General features: G+C 40.6%; 1 protein-coding gene across 4 annotated transcripts in view; it reads left to right on the forward strand.

The window, feature by feature from the left end:
• Window positions 1-14,970, forward strand: part of ADGRG4 (adhesion G protein-coupled receptor G4) — a 1,842,483-nt gene that overhangs the window by 1,450,731 nt on the left and 376,782 nt on the right. For all 4 annotated transcript variants that reach the window (XM_078688599.1, XM_078688601.1, XM_078688598.1 and 1 more), the window contains exon 20: window positions 5,780-5,901. In XM_078688599.1, coding sequence (XP_078544725.1) covers window positions 5,780-5,901 — 122 coding nt within the window. The remainder of the gene's footprint in view (window positions 1-5,779; window positions 5,902-14,970) is intronic.

Here is a 14,970-nt window from a genome sequence, read left to right on the forward strand (position 1 = left end):
AACAACAAAAATTCATACGCCTAATATATATTTACGTGAACAAACATATCCAAGAACACACACTGAAAACCCACTAGCTTCACACTTAATCTTACAACAACAATGCCACCTAAAGAGGGGTGTACGTCTTCCTCCCAAAGTCCCAGATAATTGTACTCTCTGTTCAGCCTGTGGCCAGGTACTTTCCATCTTTGGATTCACCATGATATGTACTCATTGAGGCTCTTTTCACTAATTAATTCAACTGAAATTACCCTCTGAATGTTGCGATGTCCCTACCTTCTTCCCCGTTATCTTGTTTTAATCCTCACCCCAATCCCCATGGATGTCGTTGTAATTTAGAGATAATCTAATAAAACATACTGAAGTGGAAAACATCTCTCATTGGATTTTAATATCACAATCTGGTACAGCTTCAATAACAGTCATATTCAAATGCTACATATACAACAAGATATTACCAATAGCATGCAGAGGTCACACCTATGCTTGACTTCTTATTCTAAGACTTAAAATAATTTAAGGCGTTCCAAATATAAAATGTAACAGATTGAGAGTGCACAGATACTGATGCTGTAGCTAGACTCCTTGCATTGTGTCTATGGCATGTAAGGAACAAACATACACTTGTCCATTATTTTATGTTATAAATATAAGCAATTTTTTCATGAAACTTGAACATTTTAATTGTGAACGGAGCGCACTCATCCACATTGCTAGCAGAAGCTTGAAAAACTTCGGACTTCTACAGCTAGAACGTGTGTTTCTTAACAAAAGCACGCCTGTTTTTGGGGTTTTTTTTGTACTAAACCACTGTTCTTAAATACAGAGGGGGGATATTCTGAAGGAAGTGATGGTGAGAGGCGTTAGCCTCTTTGGCTTAACGCCTCTCAGCGCCACTTTGGAAACGCGAGGCTGCACCCTATTCTCAAGAATGTGGTGCAGCCTGGCATTTCCCTCTGCAATGGTGCTTAGTTTCACGACTTAGTGCCAACGCAGACATCCTTGCACCAGAGTGCCAGGTTTCTGTGTGCAGCGGAGGGTTGTTTATGTACAGGAAGGTGCCCCTTCCTGCACATAAACAATCCTAAAATACAAATTTGTAACTTTCATGTGTGCTGCTTCGTGCAGCATACATTAAAGTTACAAAATGGCATTTAAAAGGTTTGTTCATGTACAGGAAGGGACACCTTCCTGTACATAGACAAATTATGGCATTTTGCTTTTTCCTGCACAAGGCAGCACACATGGAAAAAGCAAAAACAAGGAGAAATGAAGCATTTCTCCTCATTTCGCCAACTTAAGACCAGGATTTTCCTGGTCTCAACTTCCGCGCTGCCACCTATTATTGCCGCCCTTGATAATAAGTGGCAGGGTCGATTACAATGGGTGTTGCGGTGGAACGCCCGCAGCAGCACCCACTGCACGCCCATTTCACACTAAGTTTAGCGTGAAAAGGGCCTTATTCTCAAGGCAGCGTTAAGCCACTTAGCATGGCTTAAAGCCACATTAAGTGGGTTAACGCTGCCTTGAGAATAAGGCGCTGACCCTATCAGGAACATCTGAAAAAGTGACGTTCTCGTGGCAATAGGGGCTTGATAATGTGCCCCATAATTTATTTCCTCTTCTTTTTACTACAAAGTTCACGGAAGTAGTCAGAAATCGTATTGTGACAAAATGAAGGTAGTTGTGTTCCCTTTTTATAGAGATGGGATCGTACATCTACAGAACAAGATTTAGTGCTCAAATTTTTAGTGTGAAACAGTTTGTTTTACAAAATAGCAATTTTTACTGTTGTCGGGGTGCTTGTTCGGTCTTTCTGGCACCTACTACCCAAAAGTGCCCTCTATACACCACAAGGATGTATACATGAATGAATAACAAAATAGAAAGAGGTTTTTAGCACACCCTTTAGTGACAAATATGGCCAAAGTAGCTGCCTTGAATTTGAAGAATCAGTATTTCATCTGCTAATTTCCTTAACACAAATAGACCAATCCAAAGACAATAGGTTCTAGTAATAAAGCAGAGTCCACATCAAGCAATGTATCTCCAAATGATGTAAGTCTTTTTATTATTCTTATTTTTATGTTACAGCCAGACAATACTGCCATCACGTGTTTCATCTTCCCATAGATTTTGTCAAGGCTGTAAATACAAGATATAGACCAAAATTGACATCAACAAATAAGAAGAATGAATGTAGACAGCGTTTGTTCTCTTTTTTTCACATAAACTATGATACAGTCATTCTTAGGTTATCAAAACCAATTACGGTTCCCGTTATAACATTCTTGTTCAATATATAGAAAAAGGTCCTAAAAACAGAAAAAAGGCTAACAACAAATTTGTTTGTTCGAAGAGACAATATCTTGTATTTACAGCCTTGACAAAGTCTATGGGAAGACAAAACATGTGTTGGCAGTTTTGTCTGGATATAACATAAAAATAAGAAAAATAAAAAGACTTACATCATTTGGAGATACATTGCTTGATGTGGACTCTGCTTTATTAGTAGAACCTATGTCTTTGGATTGGTCTATTTGTGTTAAGGAAATTAGCGGATGAAATACTGATTCTACAAATTCAAGGTAGCTACTTTGGTCATATTTGTCACTAAATGGTGTGCTAAAAACCTCTTTCTATTTTGGAAATCGTATTGTGCCTGTAATACATTAACAAGCATTTGCAATGCAATAGGACTCACATTTAATGCCAGACCTATTGCATTGCAAACGGAAGGGAGAGCGGGCAGGGGCCGAGAAGGCACAGACTGCAGGATTGCGGGCAGGAGTGCGAGACAACTGGAGTGCGGGAGGGGGAAGAAGGTACAGGCAACAGGAGTGCAGGAGGAAGCAGCAGTAAGAGAACCTGATTATAGAAAATAGTGCTCACAATCTAAATAACACATACCGTGCAACACACAAAGTAAAGGGGCCAGTAGACTTGGAAGGATAGAAATAACATGGCCATCATAAGGAGGGACTATCAAGCCTATAAACCAATCTGAAGGCAGCATTTCAAAAGGACACAGACACAAGCCAATGAAAAAGATGGGCGGGGGAGTGAGTGTGGCTTCTCTCCCGTACTCTGCTACCACAGATCAACCCCAGAGAAGCACTTTCACGCTGGCTCAGGGCTTGACCTAAAAAATATAGAAATTCACTTAAAAAAATGAATGTTAAAGGGAAGTTATGAATAGGAAATAGAATTAGCATAACCTTAGAAATTCACTGTGGTTCTGTGGATGATATCATCAGTGATGTCATTTGAGATGTCATCAGTGATGTCACTGAGCACGTCATGATTGATGTAAAATGTGAGATCATAAGCACTTCATTGCAGAGGCATAAGTTATAGTATTCTCATGTAACTATAACTGCTGAATTTCTATGGTTTTGTAGGAGTGAAATCTGAGCCTAACTATAACGTTCCTGTAACCTTTGGTTTGTTTCAGTGAACTTCTAAGGTTTTTGAGTTCTATTTCCTAACTATAACGTCCCTGTGACCTCTGTTTTTTTAAGTGAATACAGATAGATAGATAGATAGATAGATAGATAGATAGATAGATAGCAGTAATCTGCTAGATAACTGCCAATCTGGGTTTAGACCAGGTCACAGTACGGAAACAGCAATACTTTATATAGTGTATGATGCTTTACTAGCACGAGGCCAAAACAAAACGTGTCTATTGGTTCTTCTTGGCCTAGCCTCTGCTTTCGACAGGGTAAACCATTAAAAACTGCTAGCCGGACTTGAAAACAGGATGGGATTATCAAGAACTGTGCTAGAATGGTTTAAATCCTTCTTGCACAACAGAACACACAGCCTTTTGGTTAACCAAGAGCTTTCATCACCCCAATTCAATTGGAGTTCTGCAAGACTCAACACTATCTCCATCACTATTTAACCTGTATGTGGAACCTCTAACAGAACTTCTACAGCACACTAACATCTCTTTCCACATGTATGCAGATGAAACCCAGATTTATATTAAGATTTTGTCAGAGGAGGAGATCAAGACAATGAATGATGCATTAAAGGTGACCATTCAATAGTTAACCAGCAATCATCTTAAACTAAACATGCAAAAAATGGAATTCCTATTAATATCCCCCAAAAGATTTTTCTGATGTTAAGGAATGGACCAAGATGGTAAGTGCTCTAAATTGCACCCATGTCTTAGTGAACTCAGCCAAATCACTGTGAATTGCACTTGCTCAGAATCTAAACATGCTAATCCACATCAACTCAATGGCAAAAAACACCCCCTTTCACCTAAGCTATCTTAGAAAATTGCAACCATTCATCGCAAAATCAGATCTCAAACTGGCAGTCCAGGCATTAGTCATCATGAGTATTAAATATGACTGTACAACACTATTAGGATTACTGAAGATCTCAAAAGCTCCACTAAAAGCTTGTCTCAATGCAGCAACGAGACTCATAATAGGTTCTAGAAAATTCGACCACAAATCTCCACATCTGAAGCCTCTGAACTGGCTGCCAGATGAAGCCAGAGTTCAACGTAAACTGACATGTATTACACAAAAAGCGCTAAACTACAAAACACTGTTGTACCTGGCTCCAAAAATTGAGGTATCTAGAGGAAACAGACTTTTACGGAGTACCAAAGACCTAGTGCTAAAACCTCATATCTTTCAGAAGAAGAAAATGACTGATCTTTCTCCAGAGCTGCACCTAGAATCTGGAACTCGCTCATTCAAAACATAAGAAGAATCCTGGCCACTTCAGTCTTCAAGAAGGAAGCAAAGAACTTTCTAAAGAGTAAATTCCTACCATAACTAACAGCACATCAAATACATCGATGTCTGTTTAGTGATTGTGTCACCTAGTCCCTCTGGGTATGGAATCTGCTCTCTCCAGAAGAGTCCCAAGATGTAGCATAACAGACTTCTTTAATCTACCAGGAGACATGAGCTAAGATATCAGCCAGAAGCATATACCTAGTATAGCAGCAAGGTGTATTATCATTCTCTTCACTAATTACATGTGAGGGTACTATTTTTATATTATTCTATTCTTTCGGTCCACGTATTACATTTGGTTGGAAATATTTTTACTTAAACTATCATAATTTCTCGTTCTCTTTATGCTTTGATGCCTCCTCTATCGGACTGTCATGAAGGTTGATACTATGTAACTGTGGAGCGCTCTGATTCCCAGTGGGTCATGTTCGTGCTATTTAAAACCCTGAATAAATAAATATAAATTTACGAAGCATATGACAGCAGCTAGCAATTATTCCACATAATGTAGATTACTTCTATACAAAAAAATGAACAACTGAGTTGAAACAAAAGATGATGTCGGAAGAGCTATCCTCTATTTTGCAGCCTCTAGCAGATTCTCCTTCTTGAGGCACCATTTATTGTTCAAACATGGCAGCTGGAAGATGGAATCTATAGCACACACATAAGGAGGGAGTCTGAGACAGGTCTAAATTGTATTAATGATCATTAGCAGCAGTTGTAATAAAAGATTTAACAATAGAATATTGAACTGAAAAGCAGCGCATTGCCTTCTCCAATTCTCACTACTAGCCAGCTTCCAACAGGAAATAACATGATTCTACTGTATTTTCTCTTCCTTTTGAAAAAAATACAAAAGGTATAAGGTTTGTTTAGTACCAGTGTCAATATGAGGGGTTTGAACTGGCCTTTCCGCCTTCCTATAGTTAAGTATGCCATGTATGCTCATTGCCAACCAATAGAAATAAAATGCTGCGACTAATGGAAGGTATATCCCTTTTTTTCAGGACATATCCAGAGAAGAGATTGACCCTCAAAATGATCGAATTCTTACTATAATCACCTATGTAGGCTGCGGCATCTCTTCCATCTTCCTAGGAGTTGCTCTCGTCACATATCTAGCTTTGGTGTAAGTAAATAATGGTTTTAGCCTTGCAATAAACTCTGTGAATAAATTCTTCAATTCTTAGTGTTTCCGACACAAAGTGATAGAATAATGGCTTTCCTGCCCAATTAAGTTGTATTAATTGAAATTACCTAGCTTTGTTATGGTACGGTTTGTTCATGGATACCCATTTAATTTACTATTCATTTAATGCTGTATTCACTCTAAATTCTTCAGTCATTTTCACTGTAAGTCTAAGAAAATGTTCTTTTATCTTGAAAATCATAACCGATTAGGAATAGCAAACGAGAATCACTTGAATTAGAATAACACCCTCCTGAACAATGCATGTTAATTTTTCCTAAATATTTAAAACTTTTATATTTTCTTTTGTCAAAGAACTAAAGTTATTGGCATAAGCCTACTTCTCTAAAGACTACATCCTCCAACAGCCTCTTAATTAATGCACCTGGATTTATGAAATCTCCGCCTAGTTCCAGGAGTGAGGTATCCTGAAATTGTGGGTTTCAGGACACCACTTTTCTCATGGTTTTCATCTGGTCAAGAAAATGGCTAAAATATTTAATTTCGGTGAGTAGGTGAGTCACTGACTCCCTTATTCATAGATCCACTCACTAACTCACTTGTTCACTATCAGTACCATTCAGGGGATGGCCACAGCACTGTTAATACAGTTTCAAGAAGTCTCCTACCTAGCAGCCCCTCAGTGACATCAATATTCTCTTCTTCAAAGGCCTGAGGTAGCCTATAAAAGCATATCACTTCCACTAGCTGTTAAAGACGGGAGGTACCCAACCTCCTCCTCCGGCAGCCCCCTCCATGTCTGAGAAGCCGGTATTCAGCAAACAACGCACCCCAGTTAAAAAGCCTATGGTTCCCAGATGTTATCTCTGATGGAATATCTGCCTGTGTGACACAAAAAACACACCACTCTTTTTTAAGAACTAGGGCCAGTTCAGCCAGTACTACTCTTGTGCTAGCAGAGGAGGATGACGACAGCTTCCAGATAACAGCTATTAACAGTCTTTTTGCCTTACTACATAAACCTCCTGTGCCCAGCCTTGGGCTGTTGTGGACAGTGCATCATTTGTATTGGCATTTGAGCAACACTGCTTTTTATGCGCACTTCAAAGTGTCTTTCCTGTTTCATATACAAATATGCGTGTCATTAAAAAATTACATGTTAAAGTTCAATTCTTCCAAATTAGAAAATCTGCTTGCCAAATTACCCCAGGAAGACTGAAAGACATTGTTCTCATTGAAGCAGAGAGGATTTTAAATGAAGAACTTTTAACTCGATCAAATGTATCTATTTTTTAAGTCATCATGACCTTTGCTAAAAAGGACTGAACGGTTCCAACTACTGTTTGAGCAGGATTACAGGCTGACTATAAGTAAATGATTACTCAAGAAAATAACAAGCTAAAGCATCCACCAATGCATCATTTGAATCAGAAAAATAAGTGACAATAATTTCATACCGGGAAAGAAAAATACCTTAAATACCAGCATGTGTAAAGCACACAGCACCTTACCCACAATTACTGCACGGAAGATTTTGGAAACCCTGTAAACTCTGGTGATCAGTTCGAATTTCAAATGGTTCTCTAGAACCCTTCAGATATTTCCATTCAGTACAAGTCGGCTTCATGGCTAAGAGTTCTCTTTCAAGGAGTGAATACTTATAGTCATGTCAAAACATGAGATGAATAAAAGACGTTGGAGGATGTTCTCGTACATCATCTCCTTGTTCTTGTAACAACATTTCCCCTACTGCTCTTTCACAGCCATCAGTTTCCACAATAAACTTTAATGAGGTGTTAGTATCGCTTTGTTCGCCCTAAGTGTGGCAGGGTATGCTCAGACGTGAGTCCCTTGTTCACTTGGCCACTGGATTCAAGATAGCCTGGCTGATGAGTATTATGAATCCGAAACCGGGCCCAGGATGCTTGTTTCCGGTCCAGGGAAGACATGGCTTGGCAGTTCGGGCTGGACTGTTCCCATGAGGCACAGGGTCAGACTGATTTGCATATAGCCATGTCTGAACTGGGGTGGCTGAGTGAACTAAAGAATGGTGATGGATTAAACCCAGATCAGTTGACTGGGGGTGAGTGTTTGATTTGTTCAAACGCTTCGTCCATCATCCCCTTTTGTATCGCTTTGTTCGCCCTAAGTGTGGCAGGGTATGCTCAGACGTGAGTCCCTTGTTCACTTGGCCACTGGATTCAAGATAGCCTGGCTGATGAGGATTATGAATCCGAAACCGGTCCCAGGATGCTTGTTTCCGGTCCAGGGAAGACATGGCTTGGCAGTTCGGGCTGGACTGTTCCCATGAGGCACAGGGTCAGACTGATTTGCATATAGCCATGTCTGAACTGGGGTGGCTGAGTGAACTAAAGAATGGTGATGGATTAAACCCAGATCAGTTGACTGGGGGTGAGTGTTTGATTTGTTCAAACGCTCCGTCCATCATCCCCTTTTGTATCGCTTTGTTCGCCCTAAGTGTGGCAGGGTATGCTCAGACGTGAGTCCCTTGTTCACTTGGCCACTGGATTCAAGATAGTCTGGCTGATGAGGATTATGAATCCGAAACCGGTCCCAGGATGCTTGTTTCCGGTCCAGGGAAGACATGGCTTGGCAGTTCGGGCTGGACTGTTCCCATGAGGCACAGGGTCAGACTGATTTGCATATAGCCATGTCTGAACTGGGGTGGCTGAGTGAACTAAAGAATGGTGATGGATTAAACCCAGATCAGTTGACTGGGGGTGAGTGTTTGATTTGTTCAAACGCTCCGTCCATCATCCCCTTTTGTATCGCTTTGTTCGCCCTAAGTGTTTCAGGGTATGCTCAGATGTGAGTCCCTTGTTCACTTGGCCACTGGATTCAAGATAGCCTGGCTGATGAGGATTATGAATCCGAAACCGGTCCCAGGATGCTTGTTTCCAGTCCAGGGAAGACATGGCTTGGCAGTTCGGGCTGGACTGTTCCCATGAGGCACAGGGTCAGACTGATTTGCATATGGCCGTGTCTGAACTGGGGTGGCTGAGTGAACTAAAGAATGGTGATGGATTAAACCCAGATCAGTTGACTGGGGGTGAGTGTTTGATTTGTTCAAACGCTCCGTCCATCATCCCCTTTTGTATCGCATAATACATCTTTTCAGCATAATCATTCCAGCAAATCGTTCTTCATATTTTCCTTTTTTTCAGAACACAAGTAATTAAAATGGTTATCGCTGCGAAATTCTAGACAAATTGATAATGAAGTTTGTGAAGCCATAAAAAGTACGAGCATTATTTCGAGTTTGGCAGACACCATACTCTGTCACAAATGTGGCAGATATCATGTCCATTGTATTACAAGTAGCATATGCTGTATTGCACTTATAATACAGCTGACAGGATATCCACCATATTTGTGACAAGGTATCCCATCTGCCAAACTCGAAATAGGGCCCTATGAGTCTTGTTAATATTAGTAGATGTGGGCTAATCCAAAATAGCAAAGACTATCTTAGAAGGCATGTAAAGACCAGACACACTCAATCTAAAACCAAGATAAACAATGTTTTTCACCTCATTCTCACACTTCTGAAGTTTGCAAAACAAATAATGTTCCCAAGTTCTTGGTAAGACCAGAAACACATTTTCTTGATTTTCCACAAGACTGTTTGAGATTCTTAGAATGTCATCCAAGTAGAGCAATGCAAACTGATTCAAGACATCTGAATATATTGAATTCATAAAGCAATGACAAGTGGCATTACACAATATTTAAAATGCACAAACGTTGTGTGTCAAAGCTTTTTTCCATGTGTTGCCTTTCTTTATTTTCTGCAAATGCTAACACGTAGTAAATCAAGACACCAACATGTCCTTTATAACAAGCAAACATATCTGTCCTTGACTAGGATCTGATTTAAACCTTTATAATCAATACATGGTTAGAGATCATGTTTTTTTCTTGGGTACAAAACAAAGTGCCCCAGAAGTAGAAGAAGATGATGCAATTAACTTATTCTTCAAACTCTCATGTAAATAAGGCTTAAGTATCTCCTCCTGCCTCTCAATAAAGGAATACATATGCCCAAAAGGAACAATAGCACCATGTCCAGTTGGTATGGCGCAATCATATTTCGTAGGAGAAATAAATAAACAAACTTTAGGTTTAAAAAAACTGGAGGAAAGCAGGGCACTGCTGTGGTACTGTGGAACTACAGAAAGGTTAGCCCCAATTACATTGGATATGTAGCTCTTTACCTCATTATTCAGTGCCCAGTATATTCCCGAAGCAAAACAATGATCATGACAAAGCTGTGATGACAAAGATCTTGTTCAAGTAGACCAGTGGACGTACGGGGTATGCCTCTTACGCCAAGCAATTCTAAAACTTACAGCATAATTAGGAGCAGCTATAATGACAGAAGTTAACACTTTGGTATGATCTCCAAGTGGATTAGAAGAGGCCTTTTGTATTGGACCAAAGGTTAATGGTGAGCCAGCAATTGTATGAATCACTGCACAAGTCTTCTTAACTCTCGTTGGAATGTTATTTTTAGGGGCCCAGTCCTGATCAATGAATATTCCACTGAACACTCCACATGCACCAAGGGAGTCAAGGACTCCTGTTGTTTTCTCAGTAGATTGAGTACTTGCAGCATTCACTGAGACCGTTTAACACAGACCTCAAGCCCATATTCAGCTTCACCACAATATAATTACAGCTGAGCCTTGTGGCATCAGTCGCTTTCACTTTCAGTTAAAGGACCCCTCACAGATCCTACTTGCATAACCTCTTTTTGAGACAGTGGGTCAGCTGAAATCTCAGATAAAGAAAGCCAGAGAAATTAGAATAGAGTCCTTGGTATGCTTTTCTCCCTTCTTCTCTGCTATCGTCAGTGTACAATCAGCAGTATTAAATGAGCATATTCAGAACAGGATGTAGGACTTTTCAAACAAATCAATTTCGTCTTAATTTTTTCTTTCAAGCTACATTGAAAAAGTGCCACAATGGCACCTCAGCTCATTTAACCAAGGTAATTTCAGATTCACATTGATGAAAATGATTCATGTAAGTCCATAGATCCATTCCACTTTGTTGAATATTGCAGACGGCACACACACCCCCCTGAAGAAACATACATTAATGCTCATAACCAATATATCTAGGCCCTGGTAGACAAATAAAAGAGCAACCGCCTTGCCTCTAGCATACCTGCATAACGGTGGCTTCACAGTGATTCTCCTGACTTTCTCTTCCCCTGTCTCTCTCCTCTGTGTTTCATTCTCTTGCTCTTGGTCATTGTGAACTCCACTGGTTCATATTAAGCACTGCCTCCATGAAGCCACAGACACATGTGGACAAGACAGGGGGCGCTCTCTCTGCAGGTGAGTATCACAAGAGCTCTGCCCTAGTACCCACAGTGTCATTCGAACAGCAGCACACACTCGAAAGATCTGCCCAAGTGCCCATTTTGCCAACTGGAGAACATATTTATATTACCACAGAGGAAAATTCGCCCACACATCCACTGTGTTAATCTCGAGAGGATCACGTCACACAAAATCTGATCAAGTACCCACTACTTTCTGTAGACCATCACCCCCACTGGGCACACCATGAGATGGGCCCACGTTCCCATTGTGCTACGTAAGAGCATGGGTTACTCGTCTAGTGAGACAGACAAAATACCCACTGTGCCCAAATACCACAGTGCATCGTTTGTACATCCAGACAGAACATAATGTTTGTCTAAATAGCCACCTTACCCATCCACACTGCTCTACAGAAGAGACTCGATGAACACTGTTGAAACACCCTCCATTTAGCATTGTTATAGCCCCACATGAAATGTGTGAGTCCTGGTTGTATTGAATCTGCACAACATTGTGTACCCAACAATTGAAGGGCTTGATCAAGCGAGGTACCCATAGTATGGATGGGGAGAGAGTTGCTTATTCACCTAGTTATTACAGGGGGCCTCCTGCATTGCCCCACTCTGATCTGCCTGGCACAGTTTGAAAGCTGAACTAAGCTCACCAGCATGATTGATAAGGTCTGCTTAACAATTATGCAGTCAGCATAAGGCCTGTAAAGCCGAGTGTTGACTGTGAAACTGTGTCGTGCCTACAGCTGCATGCTTAGAGACACCCAAGTGGCAAGTGTCAGCGGCCACCAAAGTGGCAATCATCTAACCACTGGTGGCACACACAAGTCTCTGAGAGATTATATTCTCTTAAACCTAGACTGTAAATGCCCTTTGTTGTTAAACATTGAGGCTTGGACATATAATAGAGCCACGTAATAGCAGGCACATGCAAGGAGTGCATGGAGCAGCCCTCCTCATTATCCCCCAGATTCTCTTTAGTCACATTAAGGCCGTGCCAAGGTTTTCTGTTGTGTTCTCAAATGAATTTTCATGTTAGAATACCTGGACTTTTAAGAGTTACATTCCACTAAGGCAGTTCTAGTGTTGCCTTGCCCCAATGACATAGCTGGGTTTCTTGTGAGTCAGTTGTCTGCTTGCCTGAGAGGGATCACCAACGTTGTTCTTGCACTCTAAATAAAGGTTGTTTTTTTTTAAGTTGTGGAAGCATCATTAAATACAACATTTCCCTTTTATGGACTCTTTTTAGCAGTTTTGTACAGCGTGAACTCGAACCGATGGAATTGGAGCGCTTTTACATGAGCATCAGTTGCATTACATATGGACCGAGGCACATATATTTTTTGATTTCAAGAAAAGTTTATTAATGAGAATAATGGTAAGAATAATGAATATAAAATACAATACAAGTGATACAAGTGATACAATCGATGCAAGAGACATATGCAAAAAGGGCTAGAATTAATAGGTAATCTAAGAGATTATATAGATATAAGGGACATTAGCCCCGTGAGAGATATAAATATCATTCAAGTAAAAGCCTCTATCAAGGCAATAAAACAAACGTATCACCATCAAAATGTGGAGAAGGGGATCGGGGAGGAGACAGAAAAGAAGAAGAGAGGAGAAAAGAGCAAGAGTAAAGAGAGGATGAGTAGGAAGAGAAGACAGGAAAGAAAGAAGAGAAGAAAGAGAAAAGAAGGATTCCCACAGGACTAACCCAGCCTAGAGACCACATAGCAGACACCAATCATATAGACACATCAAAAGGAAACTGAGGAACCAACCCTTTGGAAGACAACTCCATATAATCATCCAAAGCTGTCCACACCCCACTAGAAATAGATGGAGAAAGGTGAGCTTGATCAACCGAAGTGTGTGCACTGCGTAAAAAGGAGACCCAAGCCCACCACGTATGATAGGAAACCGATGAAAAGGATTTCCACTCCATAAGAATAATTTTCACCGCTACAGTCAGGAGGAGATCCAACAACTGCAACTCCAATGGATCTAAAGGGAGAGGAGTAGGGGCCGCCAGTGGGCCTAATAAGATTAAGGGGAAGGAAAGTTGGAGCTGAAAACCAAAGATAAGAGAGAGATGCTTCTGGATGAGGTTCCAAAAAGGTTGAAGCAAGGAGCAATGGAAAAACATATGAGGAAAGTCGCCTGCCACCAACCCGCAGCTCCAGCATAAGTTGTCCTCTTTAAGGTTAAGCGAATGAAGACGTACAGGTGTCCAATGGAGAAGATTAATAGAGAAAAACTTAGACTGCATTAAGGAAGGTGCGATCTTATTACGGAGAGAAAATTTACCAATTGATTGCCAAGTATCAGGGGAAATATGGTCAGTAATAGCATGGTCAAAATGATGTAGCCATTTTTGTTGAGCAACCGTCTGTGTAGGAAGTGAAGCAGAAGACAAAAATTTATACATTTTGGAGGCGACATGACCAGTTTTAATCCATAGCTGGAAAAGTGAGATTGTAGAGGAGGTAGGATGAAGACGAACTTTGGCAATGGCCACTTTAATTTTAAGAAAAGTATAAAAATCTAGATTTGTTAAAGAATGCTTTTGAGCCAAGGTAGAAAAAGGTAATGGTTCATCAGAATCACCATAGAGATGTTTGACAAGAGAAATCCCTTTAACTGCCCAATAGGACATGAGAGTTGGAGTAATGATAAGCTTAATTTTGGAATTTCGCCAGATAGATGACCACCTAGTTTTATGCAAAGGAATCGCCACCTTCTTGTCTACTTTCCTGACCGCAGCAATTGTATCGAGAATGATAGAACGGGAAAACAGGATATGGAAAGTAGAAGTAGTGCAAAAAGAGGCGGGAGGCAAAGGGGATGCTAGTTCTTGTTCTATCAGCAGCCAAGAGGGAACGTGAAGAGATGGCGGAGAGAACCAGAAAGCACCTTGAGAGGCCAAAAAGGCAGTTTGGTATTTTTCCCAATCAGGAAAATTACACCCTCCCATATCACAAGGGCGACGCAAAAATTTGTATGCAAGGCGAGCACGTTTGTCATTCCACAAAAATTTAGAAGTCAGAGTATCGAGTTCGCGAAAGAAGGAATCTGACAATTTGAGCGGAATCATGGATGAAACAAAATTAATAATCGGCGTAATCATCATTTTGAGAGTCTGAAGGCGACCCCACCATGAAATATGTTTCGGAGACCATGTATCCAAAAGACGACGCACTTTAAGGATAGTCTGGGATTCATTATAGGCAGCGGTGGCAGACAGAGTAGAACAAAAATAAATTCCTAAGTACTTCAGGTGTGTAGACTGCCATTTAAAGCCCGCTGAGCCCATATGAGAAGGGAAACAATAGGCATTCAAAGGGAACATCTCCGTCTTATCTTTATTCAGGGTATACCCTGAAACCGAAGAGAATAAGGAAATGGTGTTAGAAATAGCAGGGATTGCCAAAGCGATATCATCTGAAAAGATAAGAACATCATCTGCGTATGCAGCAGTTTTAATACAGTGAGGCCCAAAAGAAAAACCTTTGATGTCAGGGTGTAACTCAATCAAACGAAGAAGGGGATCAATAGATAGTAAAAATAAAAGTGGGGATAAAGGACATCCCTGTCTAGTGCCCTGACTAAGATTGAAAAACGACGACGTAGCACCATTAACTCTAATGTTAGCTTTAGGTTGAGAATATAAGGACATCACC

The sequence above is a fragment of the Lissotriton helveticus genome, chromosome 4_1, assembly GCF_964261635.1.
Source record: "Lissotriton helveticus chromosome 4_1, aLisHel1.1, whole genome shotgun sequence".
Taxonomy (NCBI): Eukaryota; Metazoa; Chordata; class Amphibia; order Caudata; family Salamandridae; genus Lissotriton; species Lissotriton helveticus.